Source organism: Nerophis ophidion, linkage group LG26, assembly GCF_033978795.1.
Source record: "Nerophis ophidion isolate RoL-2023_Sa linkage group LG26, RoL_Noph_v1.0, whole genome shotgun sequence".
In the NCBI taxonomy this organism is placed as follows: domain Eukaryota; kingdom Metazoa; phylum Chordata; class Actinopteri; order Syngnathiformes; family Syngnathidae; genus Nerophis; species Nerophis ophidion.
This window is the reverse complement of record NC_084636.1, coordinates 27,268,930-27,293,689: the sequence shown is the minus strand read 5'-3', so window position 1 is coordinate 27,293,689 and position 24,760 is coordinate 27,268,930. Positions and strand designations below refer to the sequence as shown.

At 40.9% G+C, this 24,760-nt stretch overlaps 1 protein-coding gene across 1 annotated transcript in view; it reads right to left on the bottom strand.

Annotated features, from left to right (window-relative positions):
- Positions 1 to 14,274: 14,274 nt before the first annotated feature.
- The window catches only part of colgalt2b (collagen beta(1-O)galactosyltransferase 2b), a 93,551-nt gene continuing 83,065 nt past the window's right edge, over positions 14,275 to 24,760 (bottom strand). Inside the window, exons 11-12 of the mRNA XM_061888011.1 lie at positions 23,937 to 24,143; positions 14,275 to 14,958 (exon numbers count right to left, since the gene is read on the bottom strand). Coding sequence (XP_061743995.1) covers positions 14,685 to 14,958; positions 23,937 to 24,143 — 481 coding nt within the window. The 3' untranslated portion in view covers positions 14,275 to 14,684. The remainder of the gene's footprint in view (positions 14,959 to 23,936; positions 24,144 to 24,760) is intronic.

Here is a 24,760-nt window from a genome sequence, read left to right as displayed (position 1 = left end):
TATATTTATAAAAAAATTGTATTTCTATCCGTCATTCCGTCGTACATTTTTTTTTCTTTTACGGAAGGTTTTTTGTAGAGAATAAATGATTAAAAAAAAACAAAAAAAAAACACTTAATTGAACGGTTTACAGGAGGAGAAAACAGGAAAAAAATGAAAATTTAATTTTGAAACATAGTTTATCTTCAATTTCGACTCTTTAAAATTTTAAATTCAACCCCCCAAAAAATGAAGAGAAAAACTAGCTGATACGATTCTTTTTGAAAAAAGAAAAAAAAGAAAATATGGAACATCATTAGTAATTTTTCCAGATTAAGATTAATTTTAGAATTTTGATGACATGTTTTAAATAGATTAAAATCCAATCTGCACTTTGTTAGAATATATAAGAAATTGGACCAAGCTATATTTCTAACAAAGACAAATCATTATTTCTCATAGAATTTCCAGAACAAAAATTTTAAAAGAAATTCAAATGACTTTGAAATAAGATTTAAATTTGATTCTACAGATTTTCTAGATTTGCCAGAATAATTTTTGGGAATTTTAGTCATAATAAGTTTGAAGAAATATTTCACAGATATTCTTTGTCGAAAAAACAGAAGCTAAAATGAAAAATTAAATTAAAATGTATTTATTATTCTTTACAATGAAAAAAAATAATACTTGAACATTGATTTAAATTGTCAGGAAAGACGAAAAGGAATTTAAAAGGTAAAAATGTATATGTGTTTGAAAATCCTATTAATAATTTTTAAAGTTGTATTTTTTCTCTAAAATTGTCTTTCTGAAAGTTATAAGAAGCAAAGTAAAAAAATAAATGAATTTATTTAAAGAAGTGAAGACCGAGTCTTTAAAATATTTCCTTGGATTTTCAAATTCCATTTGAGTTTTGTCTGTCTTAGAATTAAAAAATGTCGAACAAAGCGAGACCAGCTTAATAGTAAATACATAAAAATTTAAAAAATAGAGGCAGTTCACTGGTAAGTGCTGCTATTTGAGCTATTTTTAGAACAGTCCGGCCGGCACTGCGTTGGTGACCCCTGTATTGTATTGTGAATCATTGTTCACAATTTTCTTAAAACAATGTGCAATACAAATTGAATTACCAATACAAAATAAATGTAGATAAAAACAACAACAAAAGTTGTAGATATGTAATTACAACTATTGGCGGTTAGATGGCAGTGCAACGCTTAAAAGTCATGAAAGCATCCTGCTGTTAAAATGTACTTTTTAAAACAACTAATTGGCCACAAAGTCAAGTTCAACACAAACTGTTTAATACATGCAATTAAAAAGTAGACTGCAATCATTTAATAGTGTTTCCTGTCACAATATCACCTTCTTGGGCCCATAGAATTGGCCCTGTCGGGCCCTCCTGCTTGCAGGAAGTGTAAAACAGTAGGCAGTGTCTCACAGTTGGTGGTCCTCCAACATGAAACAGCTCAAATTCATTAAGAGACTTTCAAGTGTTGTTGTTTTCTATGCCATCAGCATGTTGTGTAAGCACTGGGGGCCCACAGAAAGCTGCTGAGTGGCTCGTCTGCAGGCTCCTGTGGTCTCATCGGCAGGTCATGGGAACAACCGCAGTGTGTTTGTGCTCACTGTGCAAGCGGATAAACACAAATAAACTCGGACTTCATGAAAGGAGCAACTTGTATGAAATAACAAATAATAGAATAATCTCTTATAGCATGTGGTGTAGGAAAAAGTGCTTGAAAAAAAACATGATGACATAAGTAAGTGTGCTTGTAGTTTAGGGCTTTTACACTGACTGACGTATATCTGACCTTGAATAGGGACCATTTTCCCCAAAAAATGATATATAATAGCAATAATAATATACATGTACAGTGGGGGGGAAATGTATTTAGTCAGCCACCGATTGTGCAAGTTCTCCCACTTAAAATGACAGAGGTCTGTAATTTTCATCATAGGTACACTTCAACTGCGAGAGACAGAATGTGAAAAAAAATATCCAGGAATTCACATTGTAGGAATTTTAAAAAATTTATTTGTAAATTAAGGTGGAAAATAAGTAATAGTGAATTGTTAAGTGAATTATATTTATATAGCGCTTTTCTCAAGTGACTCAAAGCGCTTTACATAGTGACACCCAATATCTAAGTTACATTTAAACCAGTGTGGGTCAACCATTCAAAGCTCTTACTGATGGAAGGAAAATTTGGCTCAAAATCTCACGATACATGGCCCCATTCATTCTTTCCTTAACACGGATCAATCGTCCTGTCCCCTTAGCAGAAAAACAGCCCCAAAGCATGATGTTTCCACCCCCATGCTTCATAGTAGGTCTGGTGTTCTTGGGATGCAACTCAGTATTCTTCTTCCTCCAAACACAATGAGTTGAGTTTATACCAAAAAGTTCTATTTTGGTTTCATCTGACCACATGATATTCTCCCAATCCTCTGCTGTATCATCCATGTATCCATTTTGGTATCAACTCAACTCGTCGTGTTTGGAGGAAGAAGAATACTGAGTTGCATCCCAAGAACACCATATCTACTGTGATGCATGGGGGTGAAAACAACATTCTTTGGGGCTGTTTTTCTGCTAAGGGAACAGGACAATTGATCCGTGTTAAGAAAAGAATGAATGGGGCCATGTATCGTGAGATTTTGAGCCAAAACCTCCTTCCATCAGCGAGAGCTTTGAATGGTTGACCAAATACTTATTTTCCGCCATAATTTACCAATAAATTCTTTAAAATTCCTATAATGTGAATTCATGGATTTTTTTTTCACATTCTGTCTCTCACAGTTGAAGTGTACCTATGATGAAAATTACAGACCTCTGTCATTATTTTAAGTGGGAGAACTTGCACAATCGGTGGCTGACTAAATATGTTTTTGCCCCACTGTATATACTGTAAAAGTCACCAAATATCTGTTAAATATATTATGTTTATGATAGTTTAAATTTGGATAATGCATAATTGAATTTGTATTGTTTACATTATTTTGTGATAATATAGAAACGTACAATTTTTTTTACAATACAATTTATCATGTATTGTGACAAATTATTTTTGTATAGTATTTACAAACTTTGTATTAGGGGTGCTGAAAAAAAAAAACGATTCACATCCGAATCACTATTGTTATCCATCCATCCATTTACTACCGCTTATTCCCTTTTATGGGTTCGCGGGGGGCGCTGGCGCCTATCTCAGCTACAATCGGGCGGAAGGCGGGGTACACCCTGGACAAGTCGCCACCTCATTTCAGGGCCAACACAGATAGACAGACAACATTCACACTCACATTCACACACTAGGGCCAATTTAGTGTTGCCAATCAACCTATCCCCAGGTGCATGTCTTTGGAAGTGGGAGGAAGCCGGAGTACCCGGAGGGAACCCACGCATTCACGGGGAGAACATGCAAACTCCACACAGAAAGATCCCGAACCTGGATTTGAACCCAGGACTGCAGGACCTTCGTATTGTGAGGCAGACGCACTAACCCCTCTTCCACCGTGAAGCCCCCACTATTGTTATTCATTCCGATAATTAAAGAAATCATTATTTTTAGGATTTTTGTTTTCTTTTTAAAAATACATATTTGTAAGCCTGCATATTCACACTTGTCCGCGGCTTGTAAACTGTACGTCAGAAGCCAAGAGGGTCTTTTGGAACCTGTAACTTGTTTAAAAAAAAGAATGAAAAAAGGATTTACTATAGTTGTTATACCAAATGATATATTGCGAGAATTGGTTTGAACCGAGAATCAATTCTGATGCGAATAGTCAACCCCAAAATGTTAAATGAATCAAAACGTGAGTTGTTAAATATGCTATTATATTTTTCGATATATTTGACACAATACTATTTAGCATGGGCCTGGGATAAGGTGGGGACTTGTCCAGGGTGTACTTCACCTTCCGCCCGATTGTAGCTGAGATAGGCACAAGCGCCCCCCGCGACCCCAAAGGGAATAAGCGGTAGAAATGGATGGATGGACTATTTAGCATATACTGATGAATCTAAAATATATTTTTACCTATACTATTATATGTATAATAGTTTAAGTTTAGATATAGCTGACCTATAATAGAGATGCATACTTGTAATTTGATCTTTTTTACAATATTTTGTATTAATGATAATAATGACAATGAAATAGTACATAGATTTACAAGTTGAACGTATTAAATATTATTACAACTTAATTGACAATTTATTTGTAATATTGTGAGTACTGCAAATGATCAATTCATATCCGAATCCCCATTTTTATATATTTCCATAATGAAACGATTTATCAGTTTTCAAGCTTATTTAAAAAAATATTGTTCCCATCCATCCATCCATTTTTCTACCGCTTGTCCCTTTTGGGGTCACGGGAGGTGCTGGAGCCTATCTTAGCTGCATATTTATGAAATATAATTTTGACATCCGAACCCATTTTTTTTAACTACGTATACTGATATATTTAAAAAGAAAAAAAATATACAATATATAATAGTTTACGTTTCCACATACCTGACCTATGAGAGTTGCAGCCCAAGAATCTGAATTGAAATGTAAGTTTTTCCCTAGTATTAATATTTCATGTTCTTACATTAAAATATAAGTTATTCATAGAATAAAATTGTATATAGTAATCTACGATATTTGAAATAGTATTAAATATTTCTAACATGAATTTTTTATACATCTGACCACATATTAGTGAGAAGATACCGATTCATCTAAAAAATACCTATTTATTATGTGTCACTGGGGTTGCAAAGGGGTGGAAAGTTTCCGGAAATTTGCCGGAAACTCGGGAAGTTAAGCATGGGAAGTTGGGAAATATTGACCATTTTTTCATTATTCAAAGTTGGACACTGTCCATGGGAATTAACGGGAATTAATGGAAATTTGGAGTAATTTATAATAACCATCATATCCAGACATAAATATAAACATTTTGTGGTCATAACAAGCAGACATGCATGCAAACATCCATCCATCCATCCATCCATTTACTACCGCTTATTCCCTTTCGGGGTCGCGGGGGGCGCTGGCGCCTATTTCAGCTACAATCGGGCAGAAGGCGGGGTACACCCTGGACAAGTCGCCACCTCATCGCAGGGCCAACACAGATAGACAGACAACATTCACACTCACATTCACACACTAGGGCCAATTTAGTGTTGCCAATCAACCTATCCCCAGGTGCATGTCTTTGGAAGTGGGAGGAAGCCGGAGTACCCGGAGGGAACCCACGCATTCACGGGGAGAACATGCAAACTCCACACAGAAAGATCCCGAGCCTGGATTTGAACCCTCTTCCACCGTGAAGCCCGCATGCAAACATTTGTAATACAAATTCATTTTTGTGAGCAGAACTTGTTGATTGAATTAAAATAAATGATGGCCCCCAAAAAGTCCCGTTAAAAATGTAAAATGAAAGCATTTAGTGAAGCTTCTCAACCCTCTATTTTTTCATCAAACATAAAAAAACATGAATGTTCAATAAAATAAATGATGCCCCCCAAAAAGGTCCCATTCAAAATGTAAAATAAAAGCATTTAGTCAAGCTTCTCAAGCCTCTGTGTTTTGCATTTTTCCTCTGAATCCTTTCTTCCTGAACCTCATCAACGTCCTCCTCAATGTCCACTTCCTCGATATCTGACTTGTCGTCATCTTCGCTGTCGCTGTCCAACCTTGTTGAGGAGGGCTCTGTGTCAGGTTCAAAGAGCCTTAGGTTAGCCCGGATGGCCACCAGTTTTTGGACCCTGGCATTCGTGAGCCTGTTGCGAACCTTTGTGTGCGTGTTTCCAAACAGTGACCGGTTGCGCTCAGAGGAGGCTGATGTGGGTGGGATTTGGAGGATGACTGAGGCTACAGGTGCAAGGGCCTCAGATCCACAAAGTCCCTTCCACCAGGTGGATGCAGATATGTGCTGGCATGACTGCCATATCAAATCCCCTTCCCAAAGACCTTGCTTGGTACGGTACTTTGCCAGACTGCCGAGGACTTTGCCTTCATCAAGACCCAGATGGTGAGACATGGTAGTAATAGCAGTGTAAGCTCTGTTGATCTCTTCACCAGAGAGTATGCTCTTCTCATGGTACTTTGGGTCCAGCATGTATGCTGCTGCGTGTATTGGCTTCATGCAGAACTCTTGGCGCTTATCCATTGATTTGACCACTGCGGTTTCCTCTGCTTGGATCAGCAGGGAAGTGGGCAGAGCAGTTTGGATTTCTTCTTTGAGCTCGGCAAACAGACATTGAACATCTGACTTGACGGCATCGTCACCTTCTATCTTGGCAATAGCTGCTGCTATTGGTTTGAGGATTGTCTGGCTGCTAGCCACTCTTTCCCAAAACACATCTTCCAGCAGGATTCTCTTGATGGGACTTTCGAGGGACGCAGACTGGGATACGGCCATCTCTTGCAGGGACTCCTTCCCCTCCAGTAGGCTGTCGTACATCAATCAATCAATCAATGTTTACTTATATAGCCCTAAATCACTAGTGTCTCAAAGGGCTGCACAAACCACCACGACATCCTCGGTAGGCCCACATAAGGGCAAGGAAAACTCACACCCAGTGGGACATCGGTGACAATAATGACCCAGTGGGACGTCGGTGACAATAATGACTATGAGAACCTTAGAGAGGAGGAAAGCAATGGATGTCGAGCGGGTCTAACATGATACTGTGAAAGTTCAATCCACAATGGATCCAACACAGTCGCGAGAGTCCAGTCCAAAGCGGATCCAACACAGCAGCGAGAGTCCCGTTCACAGCGGAGCCAGCAGGAAACCATCCCAAGCGGAGGCGGATCAGCAGCGCAGAGATGTCCCCAGCCGATACACAGGCAAGCAGTAGATGGCCACCGGATCGGACCGGACCCCCTCCACAAGGGAGAGTGGGACATAGAAGAAAAAGAAAAGAAACGGCAGATCAACTGGTCTAAAAAGGGAGTCTATTTAAAGGCTAGAGTATACAAATGAGTTTTAAGGTGAGACTTAAATGCTTCTACTGAAGTGGCATCTCGAACTGTTACCGGGAGGGCATTCCGGAGTACTGGAGCCCGAATGGAAAACGCTCTATAGCCCGCAGACTTTTTTTTGGCTTTGGGAATCACTAACAAGCCGGAGTCCTTTGAACGCAGATTTCTTGCCGGGACATATGGTACAATACAATCGGCAAGATAGGATGGAGCTAGACCGTGTAGTATTTTATAGGTAAGTAGTAAAACCTTAAAGTCACATCTTAAGTGCACAGGAAGCCAGTGCAGGTGAGCCAGTACAGGCGTAATGTGATCAAACTTTCTTGTTCTTGTCAAAAGTCTAGCAGCCGCATTTTGTACCAACTGTAATCTTTTAATGCTAGACATGGGGAGACCCGAAAATAATACGTTACAGTAGTCGAGGCGAGACGTAACAAACGCATGGATAATGATCTCAGCGTCTTTAGTGGACAGAATGGAGCGAATTTTAGCGATATTACGGAGATGAAAGAAGGCCGTTTTAGTAACGCTTTTAATGTCTGCCTCAAAGGAGAGAGTACATGATGACAACTCCAACCCATCGAGCTTCAGTGTGGTGCTCTTGTTTTTTTCATTTTGCTTTGAGAAGTATATTGCTGAAGCTACCGGTTTGTACTTCACATATTTCACCACTTGTTTTGCTGTCTTGTACAGCGTGTCCATTGCCTTCAGTGCCATGATGTCCTTAAGGAGGAGATTAAGAGTATGGGCAGCACAGCCAATCGTTGTTATTTGAGGGTAGGTCTCCTCCACTTTTGCCCAAGCAGCACTCATGTTCGCAGCGTTGTCAGTTACAACTGCGAAGACTTTCTTCGGTCCAAGGTCGTTGATGACTCCTTTCAGCTCCTCACCAATGTAGGTGCCTGTGTGTCTGTTGTCCTTTGTGTCTGTGCTCTTGTAGAATACTGGTTGAGGGGTGGAGACGATGTAGTGGATAATTCCTTGTCCCTGGACATTCGACCACCCATCAGAGAGGACGGCAATGCAGTCTGCCTTGTCAATGGTGGGAGGTGTGTATGCTGGACGAAGAACATTCAGAAATCTCTTCCAATACACATTGGCTGTGAGCATCAGACCAGTTGCATAGACCACTCGAGCAAAACATTCATCAGCATTTCTCTGGCTGCGTTCATCCATCCATCCATCCATCCATCTTCTTCCGCTTATCCGAAGTCGGGTCGCGGGGGCAGCAGCCTAAGCAGGGAAGCCCAGACTTCCCTCTCCCCAGCCACTTCGTCTAGCTCTTCCCGGGGGATCCCGAGGCGTTCCCAGGCCAGCCGGGAGACATAGTCTTCCCAACGTGTCCTGGGTCTTCCCCGAGGCCTCCTACCGGTTGGACGTGCCCTAAACACCTCCCTCGGGAGGCGTTCGGGTGGCATCCTGACCAGATGCCCGAACCACCTCATCTGGCTCCTCTCGATGTGGAGGAGCAGCGGCTTTACTTTGAGTTCCTCCCGGATGGCAGAGCTTCTCACCCTATCTCTAAGGGAGAGCCCCACCACACGGCGGAGGAAACTCATTTCGGCCGCTTGTACCCGTGATCTTATCCTTTCGGTCATGACCCAAAGCTCATGACCATAAGTGAGGATGGGAACGTAGATCGACCGGTAAATTGAGAGCTTTGCCTTCCGGCTCAGCTCCTTCTTCACCACAACGGATCGGTACAACGTCCGCATTACTGAAGACGCCGCACCGATCCGCCTGTCGATCTCACGATCCACTCCATTGAGTCAAAAATCCTCTGATTCCTAAAAGACCTGGAGCTGTTGGGAGGGTGCCTGAATCTGCTAATGATGCAGCTGCATCGTTTTCACTTCGAATGGAAGCGGAGGAACTCTTGCCTGGGGTTGCTTGTTTTGATCCCCGAGGAAACTTTGGGCACTTGTCTATATGCTGCTGCATCTTTGTGGCATTTTTGACGTAGCTCTTTGCACAGTATTTGCAAATGTACACAGTCTTTCCGCCTACATCGGTTGGGGTGAAATGTCTCCACACGTCAGATGGTGTACATGGCATTATTCTGTAGAATAAAATGAGATGCTTGTAAAACACTAATGCAATGCCACACACAGATATAAATAGTCAGCTAAACCAGTGTTTTTCAACCTTTTTTGAGCCAAGACGCATTTTTTTCATTGAAAAAATCCGGAGGCTCACCACCAGCAGAAATCATTAAAGAATAAAACTCAGTAGATGATAAAAAGTCATTGTCGCAATTGTTGGATATGACTAAACCATAACCAAGCATGCATCACTATAGCTCTTGTCTCAAAGTAGGTGTACTGTCACCACTTGTCACATCATGCCGTGACTTATCTGTAAATTTTTACTGTTTTCCTGTGTGTGGTGTTTTAATTCTTGTCTTGCGCTCCAATTTTGGTGGCGTTTTCCTGTTGCAGTTTTATGTCTTCCTTTGAGCGCTATTCCCCGCACCTGCTTTGTTTTAGCAATCAAGAACATTTAAGTTGTTGCTATCTTTTTTTGCGTGTACATTGTTGATTGTCATGTCATGTTCAGATGTACATTGTGGACGCCGTCTTTGCTCCACAGTAAGTCTTTGCTGTCGTCCAGCATTCTGTTTTTGTTTACTTTGTAGCCAGTCCAGTTTTAGTTTCGTTCAGCATAGCCTCCCCTAAGCTTCGATGCCTTTTCTTAGGGGCTCTCACCTTTTGTTTATTTTTTGGTTTAAGCAGTGGACACCTTTTTACCTGCACGTTGCCTCCTGCTGTAGCCTGCATATTGTGATCACGACAAACCCTTGTCGTCTCATACTACGTGTTCCCGACATCTACAAGGCAATTGACTACCGGCTGCCACCTACTGATATGGAAGAGAATTACATGGTTACTCTGCTCTAGACAACACCGACACTCAACAACGGCACATTATTTGCGGATTATAATTACTGGTTTGCAAAAACTATTTTTAACATAATCTCCAACAGGACACCACACTGTATCTCACGGCACACTGGTTGAAAAAATACTGAGCTAAACAATTGGAGTAGTCTTTAAAATGATTTTACAGATGGATAAATGAATAGAAATAGGCTGGATGAATAAATGAACACTCAATTAACATGCTAAATCAAACTATAACCTACATTCTCCTATGACAGCGGTTCTTAACCTGGGTTCGATCGAACCCCAGGGGTTCGGCGTAGCCTCCGCCGCGAAAGTCAAGACACACCCGACTCATCGTGTAAATAAAAACTTCTCCCTATCGACGTAAAATGGATACGGCAACAGCAGAAGTCACACTTATTTGAGGTGTGCAATTTGTTGTGAGTTCATCCACTGTATTGGTTTTGTTCTCTGAACAAGGTGATGTTTGAGCACCAGTAAAAAAAAAAAAAAACATATAACTTTGTCTTGAAATTGAAAAAAATAAAACATTTTTCACTAAAGAAGGGTTCGGTGAATGCGCGTATGAAACTGGAGGGGTTCGATACCTTCTACAAGGTTAAAAACCACTGTTTTTTGACAACAGAAGTGCTAGCAGAACAGAAGGCAGAGGAAACTACACATTTTGATTTAGTATTTGCCGACCCCAAAAGGGACAAGCGGTAGAAAATGGATGGATAGTTGAATTTCACAGATCACAAAAAAGGTAAATACGGATCACCAACGTTGTTAGCATAAATGAATGGGATTTAACATAGAGAAAATTAGCATCACGGCTAACGTAGAAATATTTTTGGTTCTTTATTAGACTGTGGTGGTACATAAACCTAGCGAGCTAGAGATATTGGCCTCAAAATCATTTAACAAATACAGGAACAGCTAGGCAGATTGAGTGGAAGTCTGCTGGAGTAGTCGACAGCCATACAGTAACAATCAATTACACCTCTATTAAACCTAAATACCATAGATCAAATATATTTACCCCAGTAATATCATCAAAACTTACCTGACTGGATGAAGTCCTTGGGCTCAAATACTAGTGTGGCCTCAATAGCCCTGCTGTAGTGTGTAGCATGCTGGGAATTATCTGCACATGTGATGGAAGAACTCACAACACATGTGATCGAGGAATGAATGCACAGTGCAGGGTTGAAATTCAACTGGATTTGCATTAAATCTGGTTGTTGTAGCAAATAATCATGCTGCAAGATCGAGCATATTGCCTTCAATGTTTATTCCCAACAAATTTCCCATCAATTCCCATATATTCCCGTTAATTCCCATTGAAAGTTTCCAACTTTGAATATTCCCGGTATTTTGCAACCCTATGTGTAACTATTATTTTCTGTAGTAGTTAAATATGTATACAAGTCAGCAAATAGTTATTAGATGTTACAGTACAGTACATTAAAATATAGTTTAAAATACAGCATCTAATATTTAACAAATACGATTATCATTTTTTCAATTACTTGTCCAAGCTAATATTTGCTACAATATTGATCAAATATATACTGTTATGAAGCAAAAGTGGGCCAATTTAAGTACAAAACCCAAAAGTAGTTAAGATGGCACGTTGTGTAAATGGTAAATAAAAACAGAATACAATGATTTGCAAATCATTTTCAACTTACATTCAATTGAATGGACTGCAAAGACAAGATATTTAATGTTCCAACTGAGAAACTTAGTTTTTTTCGGCAAATAATCGTTAAATTAGTGAAGTGAATTATATTTATATAGCGCTTTTCTCAAGTGACTCAAAGCGCTTTACATGGTGACACCCAATATCTAAGTTACATTTAAACCAGTGTGGGTGGCACTGGGAGCAGGTGGGTAGAGTGTCTTGCCCAAGGACACAACAGCAGTAACTAGGATGGCACAAGCGGGAATCGAACCTGCAACCCTCAAGTTGCTGACACGGCCACTCTACCAACCGAGCTATTAGAATTTAATGGCAGCAACACACTGCAAAAAAGTTGGCACAGGGGCATTAGTACATGGCCTTTCCCTTTTAACAACACTTAGTAAACGTTTGGGAACTGAGAAGACCATTTTTTGAAGCTTTTCAGGTGGAATTCTTTCCCATTCTTGCTTGATGTACAGCTTAAGTTGTTCAACAGTCCGGGGTCTCTGTTGTATTTTAGGCTTCATAATGCACCACACATTTTCAAAGGGAGACAGGTCTGGACTACAAACAGGCCAGTCTAGTACCCGCACTCTTTTACTATGAAGCCACGCTGTTAAAACATGTGGCTTGGCATTGTATTGCTGAAATAAGCAGGGGCATCCATTATAACGTTACTTGAATGGCAACATATGTTGCTCCAAAACCTGTATGTACCTTTCAGCATTAATGGTGCCTTCACAGATGTTTAAGTTACCCATGCCTTGGGCACTAATACACCCCCATACCATCACAGATGCTGGCTTTTGAACTTTGCACCTTTAACAATCCAGATGGTTCTTTTCCTCTTTGGTCCGGAGGACACGTCCTCCCCAGTTTCCAAAAACAATTTGAAATGCGGACTCGTCAAACAGAACACTTTTCCACTTCGCATCTCGGTGTTGTTGATAAATGGCTTTGGCTTTGCATAGTAAAGTTTTAACTTGGGGCGGCATAGCTCAGTTGGTAGAGTGGCCGTGTCAGCAACTTGAGGGTTGCAGGTTCGATTCCCGCTTCCGCCATCCTAGTCACTGCCGTTGTGTCCTTGGGCAAGACACTTGACCCACCTGCTCCCAGTGCCACCCACACTGCTTTAAATGTAACTTAGATATTGGGTTTCACTATGTAAAGCGCTTTGAGTCACTTGAGAAAAGCGCTATATAAATATAATTCACTTCACAAAATTCACTTCACTTACAGATGTAGCGACGAACTGTAGTTACTGACAGTGATTTTCTGAAAGGTTCCTGAGCCCATGTGGTGATATCCTTTACACGCTGATGTTGCTTTTTGATGCAGTATCGCCTGAGGGATCGAAGGTCCGTAATATCATTGGTTACGTGCAGTGATTTCTCCAGATTCTTTGAACCTTTTGATATTACGGACCGTAGATGGTGAAATCCCTAAATTCCTTGCAATAGCTCGTTGAGAAATGTTGTTCTTAAACTGTTCGACAATTTGCTCACGGATTTGTCCACAAAGTGGTGACCCTCGCCCCATCGTTGTTTGTGAATGACTTAGCATTTCACGGAAGCTGCTTTTATAACCAATCATGGCACCCACCTGTTCCCAATTAGCCTGCTCACCTGTGGGATGTTCCAAGCAAGTGTTTGAGGAGCATACCTCAACTTTCTCAGTCTTTTTGCCACTTGTGCCAGCTTTTTTGAAACATGTTGCAGGCTTTAAATTCCAAATGAGTTAATATTTGCAAAAAATAACCAAGTTTTCCAGTTCCAACATTGAATATCTTCATCCACAGTTTCCAAAAACAATATGAAATGTTGATTTGTCAGACCACAGAACCCTTTTCCACTTTGCATCAGTCCATCTTAGATGAGCATGTTTCTGGGTGTTGTTGATAAATGGCTTTCGCTTTGCATAGTAGAGTTTTAACTTGCACTTACAGATGTAGCGACGAACTGTAGCTACTGACAGTGGTTTTCTGAAGTGTGCCTGAGCCCATGTGGTTATATCCTTTACACACCAATGTCAATTTTTGATGCAGTACCGCCTGAGGGATTGAAGGTCACAGACATTGCCGCTTACGTGCAGTGATTTCTCCAGATTCTCTAAACCGTTTGAGAATATTACGGACCGTAGATGGTGAAATCCCCAAATTCCTTGCAATAGCTCGTTGAGAAATGTTGTTCTGCAACTGTTCGACAATTTGCTCACGCATTTGTTCACAAAGTGGTGACTCTCGCCCCATCCTTGTTTGTGAATGACTGAGCATTTCATGGAAGCTACTTTTATGACCAGTCATGGCACCCACCTGTTCCCAATTAGCCTGCTCACCTGTGGAATGTTCCAAATAAGTGTTTGATAGAGCATTCCTCAACTTTCTCCGTCTTTTGTGCCACTTGTGCCAGCTTTTTTTTAAACACGTATCAGGCATCAAATTCTAAATGAGCTAATATTTGCCAAAAAATAACTTGGTTTTCCAGTTCGAACGTTAAGTATGTTGTCTTTACAGTCTATTCAATTGAATATAGGTTGAAGAGGATTTGCAAATCATTGTATTCTGTTTTTATTTACCATTTACATAACGTGTAAAACTTCACTGGTTTTGGGTTTTGTTTTACAATACTGTACAGTCAAGTACAAGTCAAAACTTAAAGTAGTACAGTTCTGTATTTAATTGATTAATTCTGCATTTTAGACCTATGAACACGTGTATGCTGGTGTCTGGACAACACTGATATGAGGAAGTTGTTTTATTGGTTCGACAACACATGGAATAATTAATTGTACATTGGGAATATTTCGTATTTAGTTACTTTATGAAGGACGTGTGATGAGAACTGTCAGGACCAGCCTGCTGCAGTGTTCGGCAATAAAGGGTTGTACTCTGTAGGGGTGTGTGTGTGTGTGTATGTGTGTGTGTTTGTGTGTGTGGCACAGCACATGCACACTTGCAAACTAGAAAGCTTTTAAATAAGATAAAAAACAACAGCAGTATTATTTGTGAGTTTCTATGGCGACACCCAAAGGAGAATAAATTAAGGCACTTCCTGCTATGTGTGTGTGTGTGTGTGTGTGTGTGTACAGTATTTCTGCTTCAGTGTGTCTTTCCAAGTGTGCACACCACACAGTCTCCTCTCTCTCTTGATCACAGTTCATCCCGCGAGGCTCTGGCTGCAGGCGGCGGCGAGTCCCCCGTGACGCTGTTCTGGGCCACGGTGCGTATTTGACCCTGCTGGGCGGTCTTGCGGGCCTGCTGGCGGTCCCAGTCGGTGGCCACGGCCTCGTCGTCCCAGATGGTGGAGGTCTCCGTGTCGCTGATGTAGCCCGGCTCCCCTGTGTAGTGGGTGGGGTAGATGAGCAGCGGCTCCACCGAGAAGGCCTTCAGGTTTCTGGGATGGAAGTGGGACATGTAGTCCACACTGGAGGGGGACAAGAACTGGGTTACTACAAAAAAGATCCTCTAACTATCAGAAGGGCTCTGCTCTTCTTTAGGAACTACTGCAAACACTCTATTTGACAGAAGAGCTACAGTATGCAGTTTTTAGGAACCAATAGCAAAAATGAAGTCAAGGATCATCTTTATGACAGGGACACTGTTATGAGCCCACAGCAAATAATGCAAACCAAAGATTTTCTTAATGACAAGAGGGCTGTGCTGTTTATTATTATTTTTTTTTTACTACAACTCTTATTTTTTTGTGATAGAGTGATTGGAGCACATACTTGTTGGTCACAAAAAACGTTCATGAAGTTTGGTTCTTTTGGATCTACTGAAAATGTGAGCAAATCTGCTGGGTCAAAAGTATACATACAGCTATGTTAATATTTGTTTACATGTCCCTTGGCAAGTTTCACTGTAATAAGGCGCTTTTGGTAGCCATCCACAAGCCTTTGGCAAGATTCTGGTTGAATTTTTGACCACTCCTCTTGACAAAACTGGTGCAGTTCAGCTACATTTGTTGGTTTTCTGACACGGACTTGTTTCTTCAGCATTGTCCACACCTACTCAGTGGCCTAGTGGTTAGAGTGTCCGCCCTGAGATGGAATTGGGGGTTAAATCACCAAAAATGAATCCCGGGCGCGGCAACGCTGCTGCCCACTGCTCTCCTCACCTCCCAGGGAGTGAACAAGGGGATGGGTCAAATGCAGAGGAAAAATTTCACCACACCTAGTCAATCAATCAATCAATCAATGTTTATTTATATAGCCCCAAATCACAAATGTCTCAAAGGACTGCACAAATCATTACGACTACGACATCCTCGGAAGAACCCACAAGTGTATGTGTTACTATCGTTGGGATTTTAACTGTAACTTTAACGTTTAAGTCAGGACTTTGGGAAGACCATTATAAAACTTTAATTCTAGCCTGATTTCGCCATTCCTTTACCACTTTTGACGTGTGTTTGGGGTCATTGTCCTGTTGGAACACCCAACTGCGCCCAAGACCCAACCTCCGGGCTGATGAATTTAGGTTAATCTGAAGAATTTGGAGGTAATCCTCCATTTTTATTGTCCTATTTACAGCACCAGTTTAATTGGCAGCAAAACAGGCCCAGAGCATAATACTACCTTCTCCTCCAAACATATTGCTGGGTATTGTGGCCAAACAGCTCAATTTTTGTTCCATCTGACATCACATGGACAAAGATAAGACCTTCTGGAGGAAAGTTCTGTGGTCAGTTGAAACAAAAATGTAGCTGTTTGGCCACAATACCCAGCAATTTGTTTGGAGGAGAAAAGGTGAGGCTTTTAATCCCAGGAACACAACACCTACCGTCAAGCATGGTGGTGGTAGTATTATGCTCTGGGCCTGTTTTACTGCCAATGGAACTGGTGCTTTATAGCGCCTCTCACGGAAACCCTCTACGACAAATTTTCTCCCGAAAATCTCCTGAAATTCAGGCGGAGCTGGAGGCCACGCCCCCTCCAGCTCCATGCGGACCTGAGTGAGGACAGCCTGTTTTCACGTCCGCTTTCCCAAAATATAAACAGCGTGTCTGCCCAATGACGTTATAACTGTAGAATGATCGAGAGCGAGTTCTTGGTTTCTTATGTGGGTTTATTGTTAGGCAGTTTCATTAACGTCCTTCCAGCGCGGTAACAACACACAACAACAGCAGTCACGTTTTCGTCTACCGTAAAGCAGTTCGCCTGCCATAAAGAGCAAGGTTGTGACACTCTTAAACAGGACAATACTGCCATCTACTGTACATGCATATGTGACAATAACATCTACGGCAGGGGTCTCAAACTCAATTTCTCCTCTCCCCTCTTAACCACGCCCTGCCCCCAACCACGCACCCTGCCACACCCCCAACCTCCCGAAATCGGAGGTCTCAAGGTTGGCAAGTATGCACAATACCCAGCAATATGTTTGGAGGAGAAAAGCTGAGGCCTTTAATCCCAGGAACACAACACCTACCGTCAAGCATGGTGGTGGTAGTATTATGCTCTGGGCCTGTTTTGCTGCCAATGGCACTGGTGCTTTACAGAAAGTAAATGGGACAATGAAAAAGGAGGATTACCTCCAAATTCTCCAGGACAACCTAAAATTATCAGCCCAGAGGTTGGGTCTTGGGCGCAGTTGGGTGTTCCAACAGGACATTGATCCCACACACATGTCAAAAGTGGTTAAGGAATGGCTAAATTAGGTTAGAAGTAAGGTTTTAGAATGGCCTTCCCAAAGTCCTGAATTAAACATGTGGACAATGCTGAAGAAACAAGTCCATGGGACTCTCGCTGCTGTCTTGGATCCGCTTTGAACTGAACTCTCGCGGCTGTGTTGGAGCCACTATGGATTGAACTTTCACAGTATCATGTTAGACCCGCTCGACATCCATTGCTTTCGGTCCCCTAGTGGGGGGCTTGCCCACATATGTGGTTCTCTCCAAGGTTCTTATAGTCATCATTGTCACCGACGTCCCACTGGGTGTGAGTTTTACTTGCCCTTATGTGGGTTCTTCCGAGGATGTCGTAGTGGTTTGTGCAGCCCTTTGAGACACTTGTGATTTAGGGCTATATAAATAAACATTGATTAATTGATTGATTGATTGATTGACGTCAGAAAACCAACACATTTAGCTGAACTGCACCAATTTTGTCAAGAGGAGTGGTCAAAAATTCAAGCAGAAGCTTGTAAATATAGGAGTAAAATGAGAATATAAAAATAAGAGTTGTAGAAATTATTGGAAACTCGAGAGAGCCATGACATTATGTTCTTTACAAGTGTATGTAAACTTTTGATCGCGACTGTGTATCATTCTTATTCTCCATATTCCCAAGCAGTTTCTGAGAGTTTGCAGAAAAAGATGCTTCACTGCAAACACAAAAAGTTGCACACAAACACAGAGGATACTTTTAGAACAGAACAAATATTTACAAACTAAAAGTGTCAGGACTGTGACTTGGATTTGTTTTGCTTCTTCCACGCAAAGGATGATTTGCACGAGCGAGACGCGAGTGTAAGTACATGTTTAATTTATTTACGCACTAAATACAAAAAAAGCAAACAAAGGGCGCTGAAGGAGGTACGAATACTAAACTACAAAATACAAAGATGAAACAAAAACACTTGCTCGATGGCATGAATAATAATGAACTATCAACAAAAACAGCACGATGGCATGGCTATTAAAAAAACCCTCAAACAAAACACTTATTGTGACAAAAACAAGGGGCATGAACAGCAAGGTGTGTGGCAGGTGATGGAGGGCATGAAGGATGTGCAGCAGACAGACTGCATAAGCACAAGCAGTAGCAAAGTTCCCAGGCCGATGAACAGAAAACAAATGATTTAAATCATGGGTTTCAAACTCTGGCCGTTTAATTTCATTTGGCCCTTGAGGCAATATCAAATTAACATTAGAGCTGGCCCACCGGTAACACGACATTCACCGCTAATACTCATACTTGCTAACCCTCCCGATTTTCCTGGGAGACTCCCGAAGTTTAGTGCCCTTCCCGAAAATCTCCCTGGGCAACCGTTTCTCCCGATTTCCACCCGTACAACAATATTGGGAGCGTGCCTTAAAGGCACTGTCCTCTACAACATGCCGTCACGTCCTCTTTTCATCCATATAAATAGCATGCTGGCCAAGTCACATAATATATGCGGCTTTCACACACACATACTTGGTCAACAGCCATACAGGTCACACTGAGGGTGGCCGTATAAACAACTTCAACATTGTAACAATATATACACCATACTGTGAACCCACACCAAACAAGAATGAAAAAACACATTTCGGGAGAACACTGAAACACAACAGAACAAATGCCCAAAACCCCTTGCAGCACTAACTCTTCCGGAATGCTACAATATAGACCCCCCTACCACCAAACCCTGCCCACCTAGTGTTTATTTTATTTCTGAATTTATTAGCCCGTGGAAAAAGTTAATGTTGATATTTACCTCAGAAGCCTGCAAATAGAAAAGAGGCATTAATTTTTTAAAATTACATTTAATTCAATATACCACTGATGTTTTTTCGTTTGTTTTTTGAAAGTTGATTTTGCACTATTACGTTATATAAGCTCTGCCTGTTCCATGGGAGGAAGCCCGAGTACCCGGAGGGAACCCACGCAGTCACGGGGAGAACATGCAAATTCCACACAAAAAGATCCCGAGCCCAGGATTGAACCCAGGATTACTCAGGACCTTCGTATTGTGAGGCAGATGCACTAACCCGTGTTCCACCGTGCTGCCCTAATTAAGCCTTGCTTGTTCAATATTCATTGCAAAACTTGTTTGGATCCCTCGTAAAAGGTTAATTTGTTCAACCTTGGCCCGCGTACTCCGGCTTCCTCCCACTTCCAAAGACATGCACCTGGGGATAGGTTGATTGGCAAGACTAAATTGGCCCTAGTGTGTGAATGTGAGTGTGAATGTTGTCTGTCTATCTGTGTTGGCCCTCCGATGAGGTGGCGACTTGTCCAGGGTGTACCCTGCCTTCCGCCCGATTGTAGCTGAGATAGGCGCCAGCGCCCCCCGCGACCCCGAAAGGGAATAAGCGGTAAAAAATGGATGGATGGATGGCCCGCGGCTTTGTTCAGTTTTAAATTTTGGCCCACTCTGTATTTGAGTTTGACACCCCTGGTTTAAATAGTGGCTATGGTGATAAGAAACAAGTGTGGGACTGAGGGCAGGGGCGTGACTTGGAGACCAGGTGGAAACTAATACGTGACGATGGAAACAAACAAAACCAGGACGTGCAAAACGGGAAACAAGAGCCCAAACACAAAACATAAACATGATCAAACATAAACCTAATTTACAGGCATGACAAAAAGGACTACAAATAGATGTCTGCAGGTGCAGAAATGCATGCAATCATCCTTACACACACACACACACACACACACACACACACACACACACACACACGGCTCACATTGTGTTTCATGCTGCCTCGCAGAGAACATACAAAGCTTCTTTTTATTTCCAACGGAGGATACCGACATTGTCCGCTACCTTTCATGCGCGTCTTTCTCATTTAGACATGTGAAATGTAATAAGATGGATTTCATCAACAAACCTTTGACTCACTGTCACCTCCTCCTGCTTCCTCTCTTTGAGGAATGTGGGCCAGCAAGGCTCTTCCTGCTGCATGGAGAAGGGGACAGGATTCCCATTGATAGCAGCATGGATGTGGGGGTGGGGTTTCGGGTGGATGGACCCTGCATGTGTGTGTGCGTGTGTGTAAATACACTGGGATGTGTGTCCAGTGTTCCTTGTATAGATTACTACAAAAATACAGAGTGTGTGTATTCAACATTCATTCATTCAGCAGCGAGAGAACTAAGAATTTAGCATATTGTTTGTTAGAAATGGTGAAATCTTCATCCCCTACACCAGGGGTGTCAAACTCATTTTAGACGGGGGGGCCACATGGACAAAAATCTTCTCCCAAGTGGGCCGGACTAGTAAAATCACGGCACGATAACTTAAAAATAAAGACAAATACAGATTGTTTTCTTTGTTTAAAAATAGATCGAGGACATTCTGAAAATGTATAAATCGTAATATTGTCGGGTTTATTTTACACTTACATGGTGCGGTTAATAGTATTCTATATTTATTTGTCGTGTGTGGAAAACTTGCACTTCCGGGTTTTTCGGATCACCAATCACCGACATTGCCAGGCTCTTCCAGTTTTACGAGAATGTTCTATTTTGCAATAAATTGTCTTTGTGCTTTTTAGCGAATTGTCTTTTCGTCAGTCTCGCTCGTGGTCCACCATCAACCACCCCTCTCTCCTTCCCGGCTGCTGCCTTTAACAGAGCAACAGGTGATTAGATAAGCACGGCCAGGTGGGCCACCGACGCACCTGTCGCTGATCTCGAATTCGTTCCTGGCACACCCTGCTTTGTTGCAGGACTGCAGGCCACGCCCCCCCTCCAAATCGTTATTTATACTTTCTGAATAAATTATGTGATAATGTTCATCAGTCAACTAATTTTCAATCTCTCAGGATAAAAAAAACAAAATCAAATTACAGGATGTTATTTATGTAGTTTGTTCATATGTTATTTATGTAGTTTGTTCATATGTCCAACACTTGTTTCTTATCACCATAGCCACTATTTAAACCAGGGGTGTCAAACTCAAATACAGAGTGGGCCAAAATATGTTATTTTCTTACATATGTAGCATAATCTAGATTAGAAAAATACAAATAATTGCTATTGCGACATCTAGTGGACACATCTAGAACAGCAGTTTTTTCATTCAAAAATTTCAGCTCATTTTTATACTTCGCAAACTCATCCCGCGGGCCGGATAAAACCTGTGAACTATATTTATATAGCGCTTTTCTCTAGGGACTCAAAGCGCTTTACATAGTGAAACCCAATATCTAAATTCAAGTTAAAACAGTGTGGGTGGCACTGGGAGCAGGTGGGTAAAGTGTCTTGCCCGAGGACACAACGACAGTGACTAAGATGGCGGAAGCGGGGATCGAACCGGGAACCCTCAAGTTAGTGGCACGGCCAGTACAATTGCATTTTTATATATATAAAATGTCAAGCCTCCTGCCACATTAAAGCGCTGCGATGAGCATTTTTGCATTCAGCCCCGTCATATAGAGGACCTTAGACTACATTTTTGCTGTAGGTCCTCAAAAACAGCAGTATGTTCCTGCACTATAAACAAAATCCTAGAATAGCCTTTTTGCAGCAGATTATTAAAAAAAAACGGCAACGCTCATGTGATATAGAGGATCTTTGACTACATTTTTGCTGTAGGTCCTCAAAAACGGCAGCATGTTTCTGTACGATAAACAGAATCTTAGAACAGCATTTTTGCAGCTGATTTACAAAAAACAGCAAAGCGCTTCTGTCATATACAGGATTTTGATATAGGTCCTCAAAAACAGCAGTATGTTCTGTTTTTTTTTTTACACCAGGTCCTTAAAAACAACAGATTAATCTCGGATCTTTGACGAGTGTTTATTTGTTGTAAGTTATTCAAAACAGCAGAGTCCTCCTGACAAATAGTTGATCTTTGATAAGCATTTTTTTTTTGTTGCCAAAAATTATTAAAAATAGCAGAGCACTCCTGTCATACAGAGGACATTTCAAACGTTTTTGCAGTTTGTTTCTAACAATAGCACAGCACTCGTGTCATATATATGTGATCTTTGTAAAACGTTTTTTTTGCAGTACGTCCTTAAAAACAGCAGAGCACTCATGTGTTACATCGGATCTTTGACTAGTGTTTTTTTGCTGCAAGTTATTTAAAACAGCAGAGTACCCCTGTCAAATACAGGATCTTTGATTAGCGTTTTTTTGGTTTTGTTTTTTTGCCATAAGTTATCAAAAATAGCAAAGCACTCCTGTCATTCAGAGGATCTTTCAAATGTTTTTGTAGTTTGTTCTTAACAACAGCACAGCATCGTGTCATAAACATGATCTTCGTAAAACTCTTTTTTTTTTTTGCAGTAGGTCCTTAAAAACAGCACAGCACTTGTGTTACATAGGATCTTTGACTAGTGTTTTTTGCTGCAAGTTATTCAAAACAGCAGAGTACTCCTGTCATATACAGGATCTTTGATGAGCGTTTTTTGTGTTTGTTTTTTTGCCATAAGTTATTAAAAATAACAGAGCACTCCTGTCATTCAGAGGATCTTTCAAACGTTTTTGCAGTACGTCCTTAAAAACAGCACAGCACTCTTGTGTTGCATAGGATCTTTGACAAGTGTTTTTTTGCTGTAAGTTATTCAAAACAGCAGACTACTCCTGTCAAATACAGGATCTTTGATAAGCGTTTGTTTTTTTTTGACAAAAGTTATTAAAAATAGCACAGCACTCCTGTCATACAGAGAAACTTTCAAATGTATTTGCAGTTTGTTCTTGACAACAGCACAGTACTCATGTTTTTTATATGATCTTTGTAAAACATTTTTATTGCAGTAGGTCCTTAAAAACAGCAGAGCACTCTTGTGTTACATCGGATCTTTGACTAGTGTTTTTTCTTTGGCTGTAAGTTATTCAAAACAGCAGAGTACTCCTGTCACATAGAGGATCTTTGAAAAGAGCTTTTTATTTTTTGCAATAAGTTATTAAAAATAGCAAAGCACTCCTGTCATACAGAGGATCTTTCAAACATTTTTGCAGTTTGTTCTTAACAACAGCACAGCACTCATGTCATATATGTGATCTTTGTAAACATTTTTTTTTTTGCAGTACGTCCTTAAAAACAGCACAGCACTCTTGTGTTGCATAGGATCTTTGACAAGTGTTTTTGCTGTAAGTTATTCAAGACAGCAGACTACTCCTGTCAAATACAGGATCTTTGATAAGCGTTTTTTTTTTTTGACAAAAGTTATTAAAAATAGCACACCACTCCTGTCATCCAGAGAAACTTTCAAATGTATTTGCAGTTTGTTCTTAACAACAGCACAGCACTCATGTCATATATGTGATCTTTGTAAACATTTTTTTTTTGCAGTACGTCCTTAAAAACAGCACAGCGCTCTCGTGTTACATCGGATCTTTGACTAATGTTTTTTTTTTTTGCTGTAAGTTATTCAAAACAGCAGAGAACTCCTGTCTGATAGAGGATCTTTGATGAGCCTCATATATATGATTTTTGTAAAACATTTTTTTGCAGTAGGTCCTTAAAAACAACAGAGCACTCTTGCCATAAATATATTTTTGAGTAGTTTTTTTTGCCGTAGATTTGTCAAAGAGCTTCTGTCATATATTGTATAGTCATCTTTGACCAGCTTTTTTTATGTTATGTCCTGAAAAACAAAGAAACACTATAATTAAATCATAACATATCGTAGCAATTCCCTGATACCACGATAGTTGATGCCCCCTAGTGGCTGTATAAGGCATAATATCAGTTGGAGCGCCTTAATTGTTTGCTGAAACAAGAAAACCAACTCACTTGGGGTGTTTGTTGAACATGACCGGCAGATACTCATCGACCGGCAACATCTTGGAGAAAGGATCCGCAGCCAGGAGCTTCCTGGCGCCTTGCAGCGACAGCACGTAGCCCAGCGTCCAGTACGAGTAGTCGGCCACCACCAGGTTGTTGACACCATCCACCGAACGCTCCGGCTGCTGCACCTGCATGCGCTTGCGCCCCACGTAGCTGAAGAAGAAGATGGAAGATCCAATCATTAGTTCCACAAACTGGCCACCACATTAGGTACATCTGAATATGCCCAAATATAGGACACCATTTTTCTAATAGAAAAACCTAACGAGAGACAGAACGTCTCCTAGAGATGTGTACTTGCAACCTGGCAGGTAGTGGCAAAATGGTAAATAATATTTGTCAAAAAAAAGGCTTGAAAAAGAGGGGTCGTCTTATATTCGTGTCACTGAGGTGAAAAGGAAAAAATTGGGGTTTGTCAGAGAAAACAAGCAAAACAAAGACCGGTGGACAATAAGAGATTGCATACCGTAGTCTTAAATGACCTTAGTTGTCTTATATTCATTTATTATTTGATTGTTTACACAAGCGAACAAACAAAATGTTGTCTTCGTATGTCTTTTAAAAAAATGTCAGGTACATTTGAAGAATACTGTTGTGTTGACATGGATAAAATAGAGTTTTTTCTGGGAAGAAGTCTCAAAGGCTAGCTCAATAAATGTTTTGTCTTCAAATTAGCACTGTCAAACGATTAAAATATTCGGTATAGCTCGGTTGGTAGAGCGGCCGTGCCAGCAACTTGAGGGTTGCAGGTTCGATCCCCGCTTCAGCCA